The 19,719-nt window shown below is 32.7% G+C and overlaps 1 protein-coding gene across 1 annotated transcript; it reads right to left on the reverse strand.

Annotated features, from left to right (window-relative positions):
- Positions 1 to 362: 362 nt before the first annotated feature.
- UbcE2H (ubiquitin conjugating enzyme E2H) lies at positions 363 to 19,355 on the reverse strand. Its single transcript, XM_089710440.1, has 5 exons — positions 19,155 to 19,355; positions 8,725 to 8,801; positions 5,759 to 5,926; positions 5,243 to 5,371; positions 363 to 3,761 (listed from the first exon to the last, which is right to left on the reverse strand). The coding sequence occupies exons 1-5, from the start codon at positions 19,205 to 19,207 to the stop codon at positions 3,604 to 3,606; spliced, it is 585 nt and encodes a 194-aa protein (XP_089566566.1). The 5' UTR covers positions 19,208 to 19,355; the 3' UTR covers positions 363 to 3,603.
- Between the last annotated feature and the right edge of the window lie 364 nt (positions 19,356 to 19,719).

A 19,719-nucleotide genomic window follows, 5' to 3' on the forward strand; every position in this document is an offset into this window, starting at 1 on the left:
TTATACTTTTTCTTATATTATTTTATTTGATAATAGCTGCGCCCCGCGGTTTCCCCCGCGCGCGTGATTGAGTTTTTTCTGTGGGAATATCGGTATAAAAAATAACCTCAATACTCCATATAACAACAGCTATCTGTCAGTGAAAGTCCTGTCACAATCGGTCCAGCCGTTCCTGAGATTAGCCGGAAAAAACAGACAAAATTTTTTTAAAATTACTATTTATAAATGAATTTAGTACTTGCATATTTGCAATTTCAACGAATATAAAGCTGTGTTGCCATATATTGTAAAGATGTATTTCGAGCTGGTTTTCAAGTAGGTAGTAATATTTCATGGTGGTAGTAAATAAATAAAACAACGAATTAGTTTAAAAATAACGTAAGTTTATTACATGTAATCAAATAAAAATATACTATAAACTTTTATTCTGTTACATGTTAAACCGATTTCAAAATCCGAGGGCATAACGGAACAATTTGGTACACACTATTATTAATTCCAACGATATTACAACATCAGTATCGACGGTTTAGTGCCGCCATGTTAGAAAAACACTTTTAACTAATGCACTTTCCTAAACTTAGTTTATCAGTGTTGCCAGACGAAGCGGTGCCAAATCAAATGCTTCAGGTTAAAAGAGTTTTCCTTAAAAAACGTTATCATGATTTCAGATTTACCCCTGCGGTGAGAGACCGACAAGCCGGGTGGACAAAGCTCGAAAATATGCCAAAAACATCCGTCAACCCAACTTTGATAAAACTAATAATTTTTTCGTTTTCTCCTATACCAAAATATATTATTATGGCTGAGTTTTCATTTAAAAGATACATAATATGTCTATATTATTCATATATTTTTCCAAGTTTAAAACTATTTATAACCTAGACTTAAGATTAAGACGTTTGCAACACTTTCAGGATCGCAATATGTCATTTGTAGAGATCTCTATTTTTGTAATGTTCTTTTTCATTGAAACATTTTAGTGTTGCGTTTAATATAAAAGTAGGAAATTAACAAATAATTACTTTGTAATAAAATTTAGTTTTAAAATATATCCTAAACAGTGAATTTATGTAACCGTGACGTAGATAACAAGAGCGACAATCTGAGCCAAGTGATTTTAAAAAGAACATTACAAAATAAGCCACAACTGGCAAGACCAGTTGAGTGTCAATGTCATGTTGACAAGCACGAAAGATGTTTGCTACTAAGCGGACGCTGAGTTCTAAGATAAAATAACAATGTTCGTCAATTTTAAAATCAAAATACATGAATCCACAATCGAGTTCACAACTGAAAGTGACAAATTAAAGGGAAGACTGCGTTTACAAACATAGAAAATTAAATTGTGCTAAAATAAAACATCTCTAAGCGAAAAAGCAATTACACTAAGTACAGATATAACATTTCAATATTCTCAACCTCTATTGACAATTTTTGATATTCTCTTTTTTTAGGGAAGCAATCACAGTTATCTTCTTACGGTACATTATATTAGATCCAGATAAAAAAAAAGTAAACTGTAATAAACACATTATTTTTTAGGTTATAAATCTTCGATATTTAAATTTTTTGGTAAGATACAGAATTCATTAAAATTATAAGTTAGATGTAAGTTACTATTTTTTTAATATCGTTCACTAATATAACATAGTAAGTGGGCTATACCTTGTTTAATCCACGTAATAATAATTTTCAGTGTTGCCAACTAATATAAACAATCTACATGTTGTGGTAGCCGTGTCAGAGGGAGATGGACAAAACACAAAACATGACACATCATTAAAAATTAACACTAATAAAAAAATTAAATACCTATGAGATATAGTGATGACTGCAGTCCGCATCAACGGGCTCAATAGATTGATTGTATTTATGCTATGGGGACAGTTTAAAAAGATATTTACAAAACGCTATCTCGCTCACTAGACACCGCTGTGTTGCCATCGCTTAAAATTACCAAGATTAAAATATGTTAGTTAAAGTTCGTACGTTAGAGAACTATAATTTTATGATTTACATCCAAAGTGTACGCGCCAGTCTCACATACATAGAGAAAGACATACATCAGTACCAGCTAAATAATTAAAAATTGTTCATAAGAACGTAACCTACCAATTTATCGAATTTCTTTCGAGTACAATCTACTTTACCGATACAATACCGTGAACACTTTAATTTGGTAGCTTACCTTAAGCGTAACAACGGTCACCTGACGCGTGCGCGATGAATATTGAAGCAATTTTATTGTTGAATCTTTTAAAGATTTTGCAAGATTACTTATTAGTTAGATACAAATGTGAGTTTTTTTTATAAATAACGACCAATATAATGGGATTTATATAACAACCTATTCAGGACATAATTAAAAATGATTTTGTTAAATTGTTTTCCCTTCTGTTAACAAAACTACTGTTCTTTATTAGAGTGAGATGGATTGCTCGTCAATCTTTGATCGACCTAAAAGTATAAGGTTGAAAAATGGATTAAGTAGTGTGGACGGTTTTTTTTTCGAAAGATTAAAGACATTTTACTTTACTTTTACTACACACTGATCAAATTTAGCATTAAGGAAAAAAAGGTTTTTTTTTAATTTTGTTACATCACCAAGATCAACTCGCATTATCACAGCGTCAGGTGCCGTATCTAAGAAACAACTCAACGCGCCAAAATCGTTGACAGTTTTATTTAATAATATCCAAGCACGTGCGCGTCGAGCCCAACGATCAAAGCCATACAAATATCTAACAATCCAAAAACACACCGAGAACTTTAAACACGAAACTTTATATTCAACGTTAAAGCATACACGCCGTGTTCGTACATTTTATGAGCAGTTCAAATTTAACCTAGAATTGGCATTTGTGGTCCATAAAATATATAATCTGTTTTAAGTATTTATGCGAGTGCGAAAACGGCACAGATTATATCATTATTTCATCTCGACAATAAGTTGGCGCGAAATATACACATGCCCGCGTTGTAATTCAAATTCACACTTCTAGACTATTTAAATATGGGAACTACTAAGCGAAATGAGGCCAAAAATTCTTGGTTACCAAAAAAATCAGACAAAGAAATAAATTAAAAAATAACGATATGTACCTAAACGTCACAGAGCTCGATCAAATTCGAAAAAAAAAAACAAATATGTACATCAATTCATAATTCAAAAAGCGATCACGAACCGAAACCGAGAACAGCACTGGCGACCTACAACAACAACAAGAGAACCAGGCAAGGTCCGAATTCCAATTTCATATTCAAAAGAACGACGTATCCAAATTTCAAATTTAAAAGGACCAGGCATCTGGAACGTTCGCTTACAAATTCCAAAATAACAAAATTCCAAATTTAAGACAACCAGGCATCTACAACATTCGATTTCAAATTTAAAAGAACCAGACATCAAGCACGTTTGCTTCCAAATTTCAAAAAACCAAAATTCCAAATTCACAGGCATCTAGAACATCCAAATTCCAAATTCAAAAGAACCGGGCAACTACAATTTTCGACAATCCAAATTCGAAATCACAACGCTTGGCACGTGAGCGGTACAGGGCGGTACGTGGGGGGGGTGCGGGCGAGCGAGCGCTGCGGGCGTTATAACTCCATGTCGTGCGCCTCATCGTCGCTGAACTCCGACATGGAGGACTCCGTGTCGCTTGTAGCGCCGTTCGCGGGCGCGGACGTGGCGCCCGTGCCCGTGATCGCGTCCTTCTCGAGCAGGGCTTCTTCCGTTGCGAATCTTCGCACGTAATCTGTGGAATGTGTTAATAGCTCAAACTCAAACATTTATTTATTCAATTAGACTTCTTCTAGAAGCACTTTTGAATCGTCATTACATATTTTTAACATTTACAACATCGTAATCAACAAATCAGAGACACATTAATAGCATGTTTTAATACATTAATTATATACCATTTTTAATGCATTTATTCATTGTACAATAAATATTTATTTATTTATGAAGTAACTAGAACTTTTGATATATATTTATACAATTTATTATTTATATGGTAAACTAGCGGTCCGCCCCGGCTTCGCCCGTGGTACATGTTTACGTTTTCTCTACATAAGAACCATCCTCGTACTTCAATGAATATTATAGAAATGCAATTAACGAAATCGGTTCAGCCGTTCTCGAGTTATGCTCTTACCAACATATTTTGCGATTCATTTTTGTTATATAGATTAATAGACCAAGGGGACTTTTACACTGCGCAACTTACAAGACACTTCTTAATAACAGAATACAGTAATACCCATGCAACTTAGCATGTTTTATGATTTTCTTTTAAAAATCACAATTTTTTGTGTTCATTTGAAAGATTTTGATGTGTAGAAGTAAGACGTAGTGAAACTTTTTTTGTTTGTAGTTGCGGCAAAAAAATATAGGCACCAAAAAAGTCATCCCCGAAATTGCAAAAAAATTTTTTCAGGTTGATAATTCTTATAAATAAACGATTGTAGTCGATTGTAGTGCATATTTTTTCGTTCATAGTTGAGCAGAAAAAATATTAAAAAAAATTCATTTTAAGCAATTTTATTTTCTACTCAAAACTAATTCCGAAGAGAATATATTATGATTACTAAAACGAATATTTTTCAACTACAAACCTCTAGGATTATTAATTAAGTATCAGCCATTTTTCGAGTCAATTTATCTCAATAACTTTCGATTTGAACATTTTACGATTATTACAAACGTTAAAATGACTGATAAATGGTCCTAGAGGTTTGTTGTATAAAAATATTCGTTTGTAGTCAGCCAGAAACTGATTTAATGCGGTTAATCGAAAAAATCGATTTTCGAAACATTTTATCTCAATAAATGCCGATTTGAAGATTTTACGATTACTACAAACGTACGTAAACGTGCGGAAACTTAACATTGACTGATTAATGGTTCTAGGCTCTAGAGGATAGTAGAGGAAAAATATTCGTTTGTAGTTAGCCAGAAAATTATTGAATACAGACTTGAATTGAAAAAGACTTGAATGGAAAAAAAAACTTTCTTTTTCGTTATTTTTTTTTGAATCTTAATATATACGTATATAAATCTCGTGTCACAATGTTTGTCCTCAATTAACTAAAACTTAACCAATTATAATAAAATTCGCACACCATGTGCAGTTCGATCCAACTTGAGAGATAGGATAGTTTAAACATGTAGGTACCACGGGCAAAGCCGGGGCCCACCGCTAGTATTTAAATAAAACACGGTCTTCATACACACCTGAAACTTTCTTCTTGTACTCCTCTGGCTTGTGGAGGTACATGGCGGCGGCGTCCCCGTTGAGCGGGTCGATCGGATTGGGGTACGTCAGCAGTTGCGGCAGAAACGATTCGAATATATTTGATAGGTCTGGAACATACGGGTTTAGGAATTATTACTTAATGGTTAATGAAGTCGAAATAATCAAAACCGAATGCTTTTGCCTTATGGTAATTAGTATAATATGGTAAATTTTATTTCGTGAATTCAATGGTTGTTCTGTAACAGTCTTCCAAGAAAATTTTTTTTCTAAAAAGGTATTATCTTCAATCTATTATTGAAGGTTCTTAAGAATTATAGATAAAGCTATAATCATCAAAAAGTATAAAATAACACAGCATTTTATTAAGGTATTTATTATTACCAAAATAAGCCAAATTCCCGAAGCGTTACTTTTATGAATCTAACTTCCTCAATCATTTTTTACTCCTGGCAACCCTATTAACACCTCAAAGTCACAATACAATTACCACTCACCGTAAAGCGCGGTCCACGCTTGATTGATAACGTCCAGACAAACAGTTCCGGACACCTCATCAATATTCGGGTGGTAGACCTTGTTCATGAAGCCGATGGACGGCGACTTGAACGGGTAGTGGTCCGGGAGGTGCACGCGCACCCGCCACACGCCGCCCTCGTAGGGAGCTAGCAGAAAAAGCGGTAGAAAATTTTAAAAACGTCATATTACGTGTATCTATTTTAGGTTTTATGTAGGTGGAACTAAAAATAAGAGGCTAGGTAGGAACGGTACACGCCGCCTTCGTATTAAATGAGTAAAAAACACCTAGACTCACAGTCACACTCTAAAATGTCCGAAACGAAACTCTGCTTACACAAATAATAGGCAGAGTTTTCTAATGTGCATTTGAATGACTTTGAACATTACTGCCACGAAATAAGGTGTTAATTTGAATAAATGTTTTATACAACTCCGCTCGGATCTTTTTGGCAATCTTTTAATCCGTCAGTCCTCGGATCACAGACACAATAGAAAATCTATTGTGTCTCGGCCCGATCGGGCCGCTCGGTGGTCAATGGGTTAATTGGCGATAGAGAGTCTAGCTGTTTACGTTGAGACGTTTTTAAATCATTATTTAGGAATGCCTATGTCCAGCAGTGGACATCCTACAGCTGAGAAATCGACGACGAAAATCAGCGCCATCTAGCTGCAATTTGCAAATTGTTTTAAGCGCCAAGTGGGTAGAACTAAACCATTACATTATACATATTACATTTATTATTGTATGTCATTGTATCGATTCGTCGTAGACGTATTGGTTAGGGAGCCAGAAGCAGATTTTATGACCAAGTTCCTCTCAAGCGGTAATTAGTAAAATGCATCAGAGTATAGTATTATAAAGCCTCGTGAACGTCAGCTGGAGCTCGGTTGGGGGGATGAGCGGCTGTAGCCTCCCACGCACGTAGGAAAAAAAAATACATTCATTCATTTCCTCTCAGCTAAAAATTTGTCAAATTGTAGCTAACCCAATATCTCAACGAAAAAAAATAATCAGCTGGTTACAGCATGGTGTATTATACGTCAGCTGGTGGCTCGAACATGAAAAAAAAAATATTATTTTCCGTGATTTCCTCTCAAACAAAAATTTACCTGATGATAGCTTATATGTAACTGTGGATAAATATATAAGTCAGCTGGCTGTATCTTGGTGGAAAAACCGTCAGCTGATACTTTGAAACTTATTACATAGGAGTATCTATTGCCAATTTATATGCATCAGCTGACTAGATTTTCCTCAACTTATTGCTAGCTGATTCTTTTATTTATCGCATCAATATATTTTTAACACTCTCACTCACAAATTTTCATCTGAGAGGAAATGACGATATCTTTATGGAGTTTCTTGCCGGTTCTTCTCCATAGATACTGCTTTCCGAATCTTAGTGATATAGATATCTGATATTATAGATCTCTTAGTGAGTCCCTAGCACGTAAATTATAATATATAGAGCGTATGGCTCTTTTCTGTAATATAAATATAGTTTCTATATCTGCAGCCCTGCCCCATAGCAGAATTCCATAGGACATAATGCTATGAAAGTAGCTAAAATAAACCAATCTAGCCGTGTCTTCATCGGTGAGATGCCTTATTCTTCGAACTGAATATGCAGCTGAACTAAGCTTAGCAGCGGTGGTGGCAACATGGGCCCCCCATTGTAGCTTCTCATCTAGTGTCAAACCAATCACAAGAAAAACAGTGGAATCCACAGGGTATAATACCTCCCCGTTTAAAATAATATCCCTTTTCACCTTTTTTACATTTGGAAGGATAAATTCTACACAATTTGTTTTTTTTTTTGCATTTAATAATAAATTATTAGCAGTGAACCAATTGGATATGCGTAAAAGAGCAGAGTTTATTATATTGTTTTTTTTTTATCGAGTAACTAGTTCATTTATTGCTAATTGATTATTTAATTATTTAAATAAATAAAATTATTTGATTACATACTTATTCGTTTCAAAAATATTGATACTGAATGTTTATTTCAACTCAACTCTTATATTGAAGCGTAATGTCGAATAATTAAAGATATCGTCATTTCCTCTCAGATGAAAATTTGTGAGTGAGAGTGTTAAAAATATATTGATGCGATAAATAAAAGAATCAGCTAGCAATAAGTTGAGGAAAATCTAGTCAGCTGATGCATATAAATTGGCAATAGATGCTTCTGTCTAACTCCTATGTAATAAGTTTCAAAGTATCAGCTGACGGTTTTTCCACCAAGATACAGCCAGCTGACTTATATATTTATCCACAGTTACATATAAGCTATCATCAGGTAAATTTTTGTTTGAGAGGAAATCACGGAAAATAATTTTTTTTTTTTCATGTTCGAGCCACCAGCTGACGTATAATACACCATGCTGTAACCAGCTGATTATTTTTTTTCGTTGAGATATTGGGTTAGCTACAATTTGACAAATTTTTAGCTGAGAGGAAATGAATGAATGTATTTTTTTTTCCTACGTGCGTGGGAGGCTACAACCGCTCACCCCCCCAACCGAGCGCCAGCTGACGTTCACGAGGCTTTATAATACTATACTCTGATGCTTCTGACGAATTATCTCTTGAGAGGAAATAATGAACCCAATTTGCACCTGGCTCCCTAACTATATGTCTGTGAACAAAAATAAAATATATTAACTAGGTCTATCTAAGGTAGTTTATAAATAACGATTACCTTTCTGCAGAAAACAGATACATTCTTTCTTTATTGTTATCATTTATATGTAAGTATTAAGGAAGACTTAGGAGGAGGTATTTTTCGGAAGACAGGCAAGATACTGAATACAAACTTATTTTATCTATAATTGTTACCTGTAATTTTTCTTACAATAAAAGCTTTCATTCATTCATTCATTTATGTTTACTGATCTCAACTTAATGAGGGTACTTCTAAAACAGTAAAAGCATACTCACTGCCGGCGGGTCCGAAGAATTTCACGCAGAACTCATTCAGGCCGCCCAATATCGTCACCTCGTGTTTACTTTCAATGCTGATGGTGTGGTTAAGGAAACAACGTTTGAAATATAGCTTATTAACTAGGCTAGGTCTTATACTGTTAGGCTGAGTTGCACCATGTTTCTTTAGCAAAAACAAAATTGTTAAAGTAACGGTTAAAGAAAATATAAGTTGTAACCATTAAGCATTATAGAGCAGAGCAGCATTATAGAGTGTTATACGTATAGAGAAGACACCACGAACAAGATCTGTGCTACAAGAATGGTTGCAACATTAGAAAAAAATTAAGATGACGTCATAACTTTAACTGTATCCATAACCGTTCAAGTTTCACTGGTTATAGCTATTGTTACCGTTCAATAAGTATCAGAAGCGTTAAACATAACTTCTATAAAATAAAATCTCATTTGACTTGCAGCTCTGATATCTTTGACTATGTTAAAAACGTCTGATATATTCATAACCAGTGAAGGGAATCAATTCATGTATCTAATTTAAAATGCATCAAGTAACAATACAATGAGAGCGGCGTAATTAATTACGTCAGCGGAAAATATTATCATAGGAAAATAATAGAATGAATAAATCGCGTTTAAAATCCGTTAAAAAGTCTTTAATTTCTAAACGTATAATACTCGCGTAAAATCAAACATCAGAAAATCAATACATATAATAAAATTCTAGAAAAGTGGTGTCTGTACAATGAAAATATGTAAAAAAAAATTAGCAGGGGTTATTACTAAATCGATCCCAAACCCAAAACTGTTGTTAAAAAAATTTTTGTCTGTTTGTCTGTTTGTCTGTTTGTCTGTTTGTCTGTATGTTTGAACACGCTAATCTCAGAAACGGCTTATCCGATTTAGATGCGGTTTTCACTAATATATTGTGGTAAGCTTCATTTAACATTTAGTGTTTATTTCATGTCAATCGGTTCATAAATAAAAAAGTTATGACCATTTAAGTAATCACAGCGAACATTTGCTAAGGCATTCTATACATGAATTACTTTATTACATAAATTATACGCTAAAGTTATTCCTTGACATGTCCAGATGATCATATCGAAAGTCCCCAAGCGTGGGGGGGGGGTGGTTATGCTGAGGGGGTAGTAGGGGGGGTCAAAGGACCTTTATTTAGATTTTTGCTCATAAGTCTATAGCCTGCACAAATATGTAGCATTATGGTTACTTCTAGGTAAATTTTCTATATAAAAGGTCTTTGAAATTATGTCATAGGTATTATTTTTAACCCCCGACGCAAAAAGAGGGGTGTTATGTCCGCTATGTGTGTATTGCGTGTCTGTCTGTGCCACCGTAGCTCGCTAACGGGTAATACCAATTAGATGCGTTTTTTTGTTACATTAGTTGTTTATTATATTATATAGGGGTAAGTCATAAGTGGGAATGAAAAAAACTAATGTTAGTTGTTAATGTAGGTTGTTAATGTAGGTTATACCCAAGTGATATATCAAATGAAAATAGACGACATGTCACAAACAATTAGTCAAATTTTATCAAAATCGGTCCATCCATTTATTTGATATAGGGGTAAAAGTGGGAATAAATAAATGAATTTTATCAAATATACTCAAGTAACGTATCTAATGAAAGACATGTCGTGTAAAGTACAATAAGACATATTTTATCAAAATTGGTTCATCCATTTATTGGATAAAAGTGGCAATAAAAGTTGTCAAATATACCTAAGTGGCATATCAAATGAAAGGGCATGACCTGACGTGAGAAGTATAATGAGGCATAGGTATTTAATCAAAATCGGTTCATCCATTTATTATATAGAGGGGTAAAAGTGGGAATGAAAAAAACGAATGTTGTCTGTTATACCCAAGTGATATATCAAATGAAAAAAGATGACCTGTCAGAAACAATTAAGTAGTCCAATGTTATCAAAATCGGTTCATCCATTTATTTGATATAGGGGTAAAAGTGGGAATAAATAAATAAATTTTATCAAATATACTCAAGTGACTTATCTAATGAAAGACATGACGTGTAAAGTACAATAAGACATATTTTATCAAAATTGGTTCATCCATTTATTGGATATAGGTATAAAAGTGGGAATAAAAGTTGTCAAATAATATACCCAAGTGGCATATCAAATGAAAGGGCATGACCTGACGTGAGAAGTATGATGAGGAATATTTAATCAAAATCGGTTCATCCATTTATTGATTTATAGCGGTAAAAGTGGGAATGAATAATCGTATGTGGTCAAATAATATAATCAAGCGGCATATCAAATGACGTGTGAATTACAATAGGCATGACGACAGTATCCATAAATGATCGTATTAGTGTTTTTAAGGGAAAATGTATAATAAATAAATTAAATATAGCGACTTAGAAATCTTAAAAACATTAAGATTAATGAGATTATCAATAAAATAAAACATTGAAATTCTGAAGTTCGCCATTTTGACTAAAACACGCGTGACGTCACGCATAAGTAAACAACTCACGTCAGATGTATTTTGTTGTTATGAATATGTTGAGAATACCCATTTTTATTTATTTTCTATTGTTTCACGTATGCTTTATCGACTCAGAACAGAAATATAATTGCGAATTCACGAATACAAGGTTCGGGATTCTCCGCGCCAACTTTATACAATAATTTCTTATTATTTTTTCGCTTGAAATAATTACTAACACATTTTTGAGCATTATTTTTATGTGGATTCACACTGCAATACTGCACACCACTTATAAACTTTGTAATTCGTTTCTATAACACATATTAAATAAAGACTTTTTTAATTTTCTTCGCAATGCGTACAAATAATTACGTATTTACCAAAGTTTGACGTCACGCCTACGCCATGACACCTGCGAGCTGTTTTGGCACAGATATTAAATATTTTTTGAAAAATGGCTTTAATCTTCGTTAAATTTAAGTATATTACCGAAATATAGGGTTTTTCTTGTATAGTAAACGTATACACACATTATGGAAGAGAATTTCAAAATCTTTCGTCATGCCTATTAGTCATGTTTTATCAAAATTGGTTAATCTGTTTATTACATATAGGGCACCTTAGGGGTGATAGTGGGGATACATAATCCAAATGGAGTAGGTACCAAACGAAAGGATATGACATGTACATAATATATAGGTATGATTAGACATGGTTTAGATCAAAATCGGTTCTGCCATTTACTAGGGGTGAAAGGGAAAAGTTGAACGTCTGTGAAAGTAGAAGGAATATGGGAGCGGGAGAATAACCACATCCTGGAAATTTTGAACTCTTCTGTACCTAAGTTTTATACCTAGCTCAGTTTAGTAATAAATTTTACTAACAGTTCTTTTGTGTTATTATTTATTTTATTTCTTAACTTTATAATAATGTGTAAGTACTTATAATTTAGTTGTATATGATAGTACGTGTTTCAAGACGTGTTTACTCAATAATTGTGTGTTAAGTAGTAACTACTATGCAGTCACTATTCCACGCGGACGAAGTCGCGGGCACAGCTAGTACTAAATATTATCATATTCCCCAAACAGTCACAAGTGCAGCTCTATTATGATTGCAAATGATCTTGACACCATATTAGGATGCATGGCCGTCTCGATTTAATAACATTTAATAACGCTATACATGCGTATGTCGCAAAAAAAGATAAAAAAGATTCAGGAGCCAGAATAGTTTTATCGTAGATGGTCAACAAAAAAAAATACACATAAATATTATGTTTACTCATACAGTACGCACTTTGAAGCTTATATTTGTCTAAGCAGTGCACTCTATCCACCACATTATAGCCGTATGGAATAGAACGCCCACGTAACCAAAGAGAGATCAAGCGTGGGATCAATAACTTAACGTAGTTTTCTAAGCTACTAGCTGCTCCGCACGGTTTCACCCCCGTGGCTCCACTCCTGTTGGTCGTAGCGTGATGATATATACCCTATAGCCTTCCTCGATAAATGAGCTATCTTACACCGAAAGAATTTTTCAAATCGGACCAGTAGTTCCCGAGATTAGCGCGTTCAAACAAACAAACAAACAAACTCTTCAGCTTTATAATATTAGTATACTTAGATTGGCGTTGAAAAAAATTGCTGCTTTAAGTCAAAAAAAATATTTTTTTTTTTTTTTGTATAGTCAAATTCTCGATCCCGGAACCTACCGATCATTATAGACGCAGAGAAAAGAGTCAGTCAAGAATGTAAAATACGAATTTGATTACAAAATACAATATTACATGTCGTGTATACTATTATTAATGTACGAATTACTGTCCGTCTGTCTTTCTGCAATTATAGGCGATAAAACTTTTATTCAATTCAATTTTTTATGGATACTGCGTTTCCACAATTTTGCCAATGTCATATTGTGGAAAGTTTTTCACCTCAAAGATTTGCGATAACACTTTTATTGGTAGTTAATACAGCGCGCATTTGTCCCTTCTGGGCGATTTCTTCCAAACAAATTTTGTAAGGATACAGATGTAGTATCTGTGATAACATTATTGAGTAATTTATAAGAAAGAGCGATATTTTTTTTATTTATTCTATATTTAATTTTTCAACAGATTTTTCCTGCAGATATGCAGCAGATTTTTTTCTCTATTCTTTTTTCATATTTGTAGATAAATTGGATTTCGCGTTAATTTCCTTACTATTTAATTAACTTAGTTGTTTAGATTTTTCTTCAGATAGAGACTATGGGATACATACTAGAGATAGGTCATATTTTAAATGCTTTTAGTTTCACTTCCTAGATAATATGGTTCATACCAACCGGTGTATTTAACAAAATGCATAGATTCAAAACTGTAAAACACAATATGTGTTATCACCACTTGAACAGGAAGTGATTGGTACACTTCTGATAAAATTCCTTATCTGTCTTTACTTGAGTGTGGGAATTTACTTGATCCATATAAATAGGAAGTTGAATCCTGTGGTTTTGTCTTCTTACCTACACCACGAGGCTTTTTAGTGGTCAACATAATATGATAGTTGGAGCCTACACCACGAGGCTTTTTAGTGGTCAACATAATATGATAGTTGGAGTATTGACATGTATTTTGCTTTTATTAATTATATTTATAGCAAAAAGTTATTTAAGATAACATGATATTTTGTTTTTTGGTCTCTGGCTCTTGATTTAATAGTGCAAAATCTGTTTACAAATCACTACATAGAATAAAACAAAGTCGCTTTTTCTGTCCCTATGTCCCTTTGTATGCTTAAATCTTTAAAACTACGGAACGGATTTTGATGCGGTTTTTTTTAATACATAGAGTGATTCAATAGGAAGGTTTTAGTGTATAATTTATTAGGTTTGAGACAAAGCGGGCGAAGCCGCGGGCGGTAAGCTAGTAGTACATATTATAAATTGGGCCTCCGCATGTGAAATACCCCTATCAAAATCTATAGAAAAAATTTAATTCTTTATATCTAGACAAAACAAAAAAAATCTTGCAGCTATTTTAAAACACAGATAAGCCTAAAATAAACACAAATGTGATTATTGGTTATTGTTTACGTTGATTGAAACTATGATGCAAATTTGTTATTAATAAAGAAAAAATCACGAATATACAAAGGAAAATTTAATAAAAATATTTTTCATTTGAATATCGCGTTAAATCTACTTTTTTATCTTCTACTATCAAATAATGTATTATTATTGACTGAGATAATTTATCGACCAAGTGAAGTCGGGACGCGCCGCTTGTCTGGGATGAAATGAGGTGAACGACCCCAGGGGTAACACCTTGTCTGTAACCTACAGGCTACAGTACAAAACAACTTTTTTTATATATGCTTATTAAATTATTATTGACTTTCATTGTAATGCAAGTTCGGATAGACATACTTGCTTTTTTATTTTCTTTTTTGAAAAATTTTATACTCTGTATTCTTAATAAAAATGTTGTGTGGTTTTATGAAACCACGGTAAAAGTGAAACTGTTCAAACGGTTCCGAACACTGCTTTATACCTACTCGGCAGCCGACCGCACAGTATTTTTTTTACCCTTCTTTTGCGACAGCCTAATTTTATTGAATGATCGTATGGATATATACATGACAAACTCAAAAGTAAAACTCCCATGAAGCTCACTATCATAGTTTTCGAAAAAATGCAATCTGAATAAAAAGTACCGGTTTTTTATATAATTCAATTTTTATTTTTTATTAATTTTTCTATCATTATAACACATTTTTTTGCATTGCGAGCGTCAAGGCTAGCCATAGGGCCAATTTTCGAACCATTCGGGGAAGAGCTGTGACTTCGCAATTTCGAGATAATCGCATAAATAACAAAATTTCATTTCTTTTTTTGTGACTGAACTCTTAAGAGTAAGCGGATTATTTTTACTTTAAAACATAGTTATATGTATGGACTACTTCCACAAAAAAAACCAATCGCGAAAAGAGCGGGACTCCGGAGATATTAATTTCTGAAAAAATACCGGTACTTTAACGATTTTTTTTATAAAATCCACAATATAAATTGAACTTACATAAAGAGTTGCGTTTCTCAGATGACGGAATACTATAGAAAATTTGATGAGACATTATTGTTAGTAAATTGAATTGTATAACTTTACCTATATTACTTTTTACCGTAAAATAAAAAATAAAAAGTTATAAACAAAAAGAATAAATAAATAAAACCGGCCAAGTGCGAGTCGGGCTCGCGCACAAAGGGTTCCGTAGCAGCAAATATAATAAATTACAGTTAAATCAACCTATCTCAAAAACTATAAGAGATACTTTGATCAAACCAAAAATCGTTGAAAGAGTTAATTAGCATGCATCACCTCTATTTTTTTTAGAATTTTATACCCCGTAGTTATAAAAATAGAGGGGGGGGGACATACTTTTTACGACTTTGAGAGCTGATATCTCAAAAACCGTTCACTTTAAGAAAAATGTTTTTTAGAAAACTTTATATCATTTTAAAAGACCTTTCCATTGATACCCCACACGGGTATGTACATCGAAAAAAAAAATTTCATCCCTCAGTTACATGTATGGGGGGCCCCACCCCCAATTCTTTTTTTTACTATTTAGTGTCATATTTTTGTAGCGGTTCATACAACACATATTCCCATCAAATTTCATCACTGTAGTACTTATAGTTTCCGAGTAAATCGGCTGTGACAGACGGACAGACGGACAGACGGACAGACGGACATGACGAAACTATAAGGGTTCCGTTTTTGCCATTTTGGCTACGGAACCCTAAAAAATAGTAATTGGGGTACCTACTTACCTTTATATGAAAGTATGAAATAAAGATATTGATAAAGTGTGATTTAGGATTTTATACAAAAAAATCGTTAAGGAATCGGTATTTCTTCAGAAATTAATATCTCCGGAGTCCCGCTCTTTTCGCGATCGGTATATTTTGTGGAAGTAGTCCATACATATAACTATGTTTTAAAGTAAAAATAATCCGCTTACTCTTAAGAGTTCAGTCACAAAAAAAGAAATGAAATTTTGTTATTTATGCGATTATCTCGAAATTGCGAAGTTACAGCTCTTCCCCGAATGGTTCGAAAATTGGCCCTATGGCTAGCCTTGACGCTCGCAATGCAAAAAAATGTGTTATAATGATAGAAAAATTAATAAAAAATAAAAATTGAATTATATAAAAAACCGGTACTTTTTATTCAGATTGCATTTTTTCGAAAACTATGATAGTGAGCTTCATGGGAGTTTTACTCTTGAGTTTGTCATGTATATATCCATACGATCATTCAATAAAATTAGGCTGTCGCAAAAGAAGGGTAAAAAAAATACTGTGGACCGTCACGCGACATGCGCTACACAGACCAAAAAGTTTGAGACGATGTAATAAAAGTTTCACTTTAAAAAAATATTAAATCCTTACTCGCTTGTTAAAATAGCAGATAGTTACAAGCTAATGTGCATAATATGTATAATTTCGCAATGCTTGTAAATGGCAATGACCCGAGTTATGAACAACTGCTTAGTACCTATTTCAAGGTGTTGGAGAAAAATTTAACGGTCACATACACAATATATCTTGCATGATCGAAATTATAAGTGAAAGTTTTCAGCTTTGTTCATAATTAGGTAATACATACCAAACAAATCTTTATTTTTTTAATACTAATATGTATTGTAAATGCATCGAATTTGTATTAATTGTACTTTTTTCGCTAATACATATATGAACTAATACTTTTTCTATTGTTATATGGCCATGGAATAACTACATTACCCTTAAAAATGTATGATACATACTAGTAGATACTAGATACTAGATTTTTATTGCCTAAAATATACATAGAAGCGAAGGGGTAACGGATATATTATGTTACCTTTAATGTACATATATTATAGAGTTAAAGTTTGTATGTTTGGGTATTGCAAGGTTTGTAACTACTGAACGGATTTTGGAAATTATTTAACTGGCAGATAGTGATATTACTGCTGATTGCCTTTTTTTGTCTTTTTTAGTCCCAAGTTTAACTGAGGTGAGGTCAGGGCAAATTACTAGTTTGATAAATAATTCTATTATCAATCTAAAGATAAGAAATTAGGTCTAATATGCTTATAGCATGATTACTAGGATTAAAAGTAATAAGTAATTTATACTATTGTTTATATCTTTTTTGTTTTTCTTGTTAATCTTGAAAAACAGGTTTCACAACTTTTATATGTGTTTACAATATTTATTATTACAATTAAAAACATGAAAATGGGTGAGGATGTGTGAACACAGGACATACCTATGTATGTGTAATCCTCATTCACGGGAAAACTAACGAACAGATTTATGTAGCTTATGTATCTGTTTAAAACAAAAGGTATATAGGTAAAAAAGAGCGTGTGTACCAAACACACGGTCAGAAGTGAAACTTTTTGGCAAGATTGAAAGATACTAAAATCGTCGCCTTATTGCACGACGTGACGGTATTGTCATGACGCGACCTTGAAATTTTACTCTGAACACGCATAGAGTAGTTTCAAATAATTCATTTTGCCTGTGGCTTTGCCTGCGGGTGAAATGCTAGTTAATGCTTTATACTTTTGTTTGCTTATTATCTGTAACAACTAAAAATATTTTATGATAGATATCTACTACAATCTACCTACATCAAACCCAATACTAATTATTTAAGTGTATAAATAAATACTAAAAAATACTCTCACAAATCAAAAGCCACATTATCTGCAAATGAAATGAATATATAGAGGCTATCAATTTCTATCCCTTCTATATTTACTATGAATTATTCACTTTTGATCAGCCTGAACAAAGACAGGGCAATGAATTATTAAGTTAATGTCCCTAAGGATAGGGAACAAAAAGACACACCTGTTGTATTGTTTTTTAAACTATTGCGTCTAATATTTGCTGCTTTACTATGTTTTTCATAGATTAGAATTAACATTGAACCAATTTAAAGATCTATTAGTAAATTGCTAATAGTTTAACACTCAATTATATGTAATTTCAGTGTTTAAAGTGTTATTATTGTTCTTAATTTTACCCAATTAATCAGCAAATTACTTGCTCTAAATTTAAAATTGTTTGTTTATTTTTTTCAGTAGCTATATAATCATAAAATATAATCTATTGTTGTTCAATTTTAATAATGTTTTTCTTTCTGATACAGGTTTTTTAATTGTTTACATGTATTAATAGTACTGGTTTTTATTTTATATTCAGTCGTGCAAATATTGTTAATAATTTACATAATTTATTTTTGTTTATTAATAACTATTTACATCATAAACAAAATTGGCAGAATACCAAATTGTTGTAGAGTTGAACTGAATATGCTATAGATGAATCTTAATAAAATAAAAATATTAAGAAACAAAGGATTCTTTGTATGTTTTTATAAGGGAGAGACCATTCCAGAATTATATATCATGAGCCTTTGTGCACTATGACAAAGAAATGAAAGAACAAATAAATATTAATATGCACATGATATATGGAGTGTATATTAATAAGTAATTTGTTAAAATGCATTAGGGCCTTTATAGGTAACAATAATGCGCAATTAAGACCATGGCCTACATACGAATTACGAAATACACAATCTAAAACACGGAAGAGCACCGTTCGCAAGCGTATCGTCGTTTATCTACGTGTTATATATAGATATGTCCATGGACCTACACAAAGAATGTACCACCCTGGTAATCCCTTCAAATATCTTATAACTGTATAAAATATTGTTATAAGGTATCCTAAACTGTCCCATTACCTAGAAATAGCTTTAATGTTAATTCACAAATGTGTTGTATCGATTTTGTATGGGATCGTGACAATCAGCTGATGGCCCTTTAACTACCTACTTATTTACATGGAGGACCAACGCAGTAGGTGCTTTGTATCAGTATGGAAGATAACAAAGGATACAGTTTTATGACGTCTGTGTCCATACGACGTTTTCCAGCGCTCGGTGACGACATCTTCGTGATCTATTGCAAATAAATCACTGTATCGAACACGAACACTAGCACAAACTCACTCTCGACGCAGCGAGAACAAAATTTTCGTCCACCAGCAGCAGTCAGAAAAATAACATTGTAGAAAAACAATGGACACGTACCATAGACTAAAATTTCGAAGATGATGTGTAACCTACTTAACTTGTCAACATAATTTTTTTGCGAAATTTTAAAATTTCAAAGGAAACATTATTTATTTTTGTATTTGTTAAACATTTGTTACGCAACATTGTTTTAAATTAATTTCTTAAATAACTTAATCCTTTAAAGGATTCATTTATGAGAAAAAATATAATCAATCAAATTTTACACAAACTAGATATTTAAGAAATATATATTTGTATTTGTACGATATCTAATTAGTAAATTTTGTGGCAGTTTATTCTGGGTAATCTTTAAAACCTGTTTACTTCCTGTTTATAATATTTTATTGCTGATTTTCATGAATGATTTTCATAATATATTCCATAGAC

The sequence above is a fragment of the Colias philodice genome, chromosome 24 (genome assembly GCF_061535455.1).
Source record: "Colias philodice isolate Cphi_HAF_F1 chromosome 24, ilColPhil1 Martin Lab GWU primary, whole genome shotgun sequence".
NCBI lineage: Eukaryota > Metazoa > Arthropoda > Insecta > Lepidoptera > Pieridae > Colias > Colias philodice.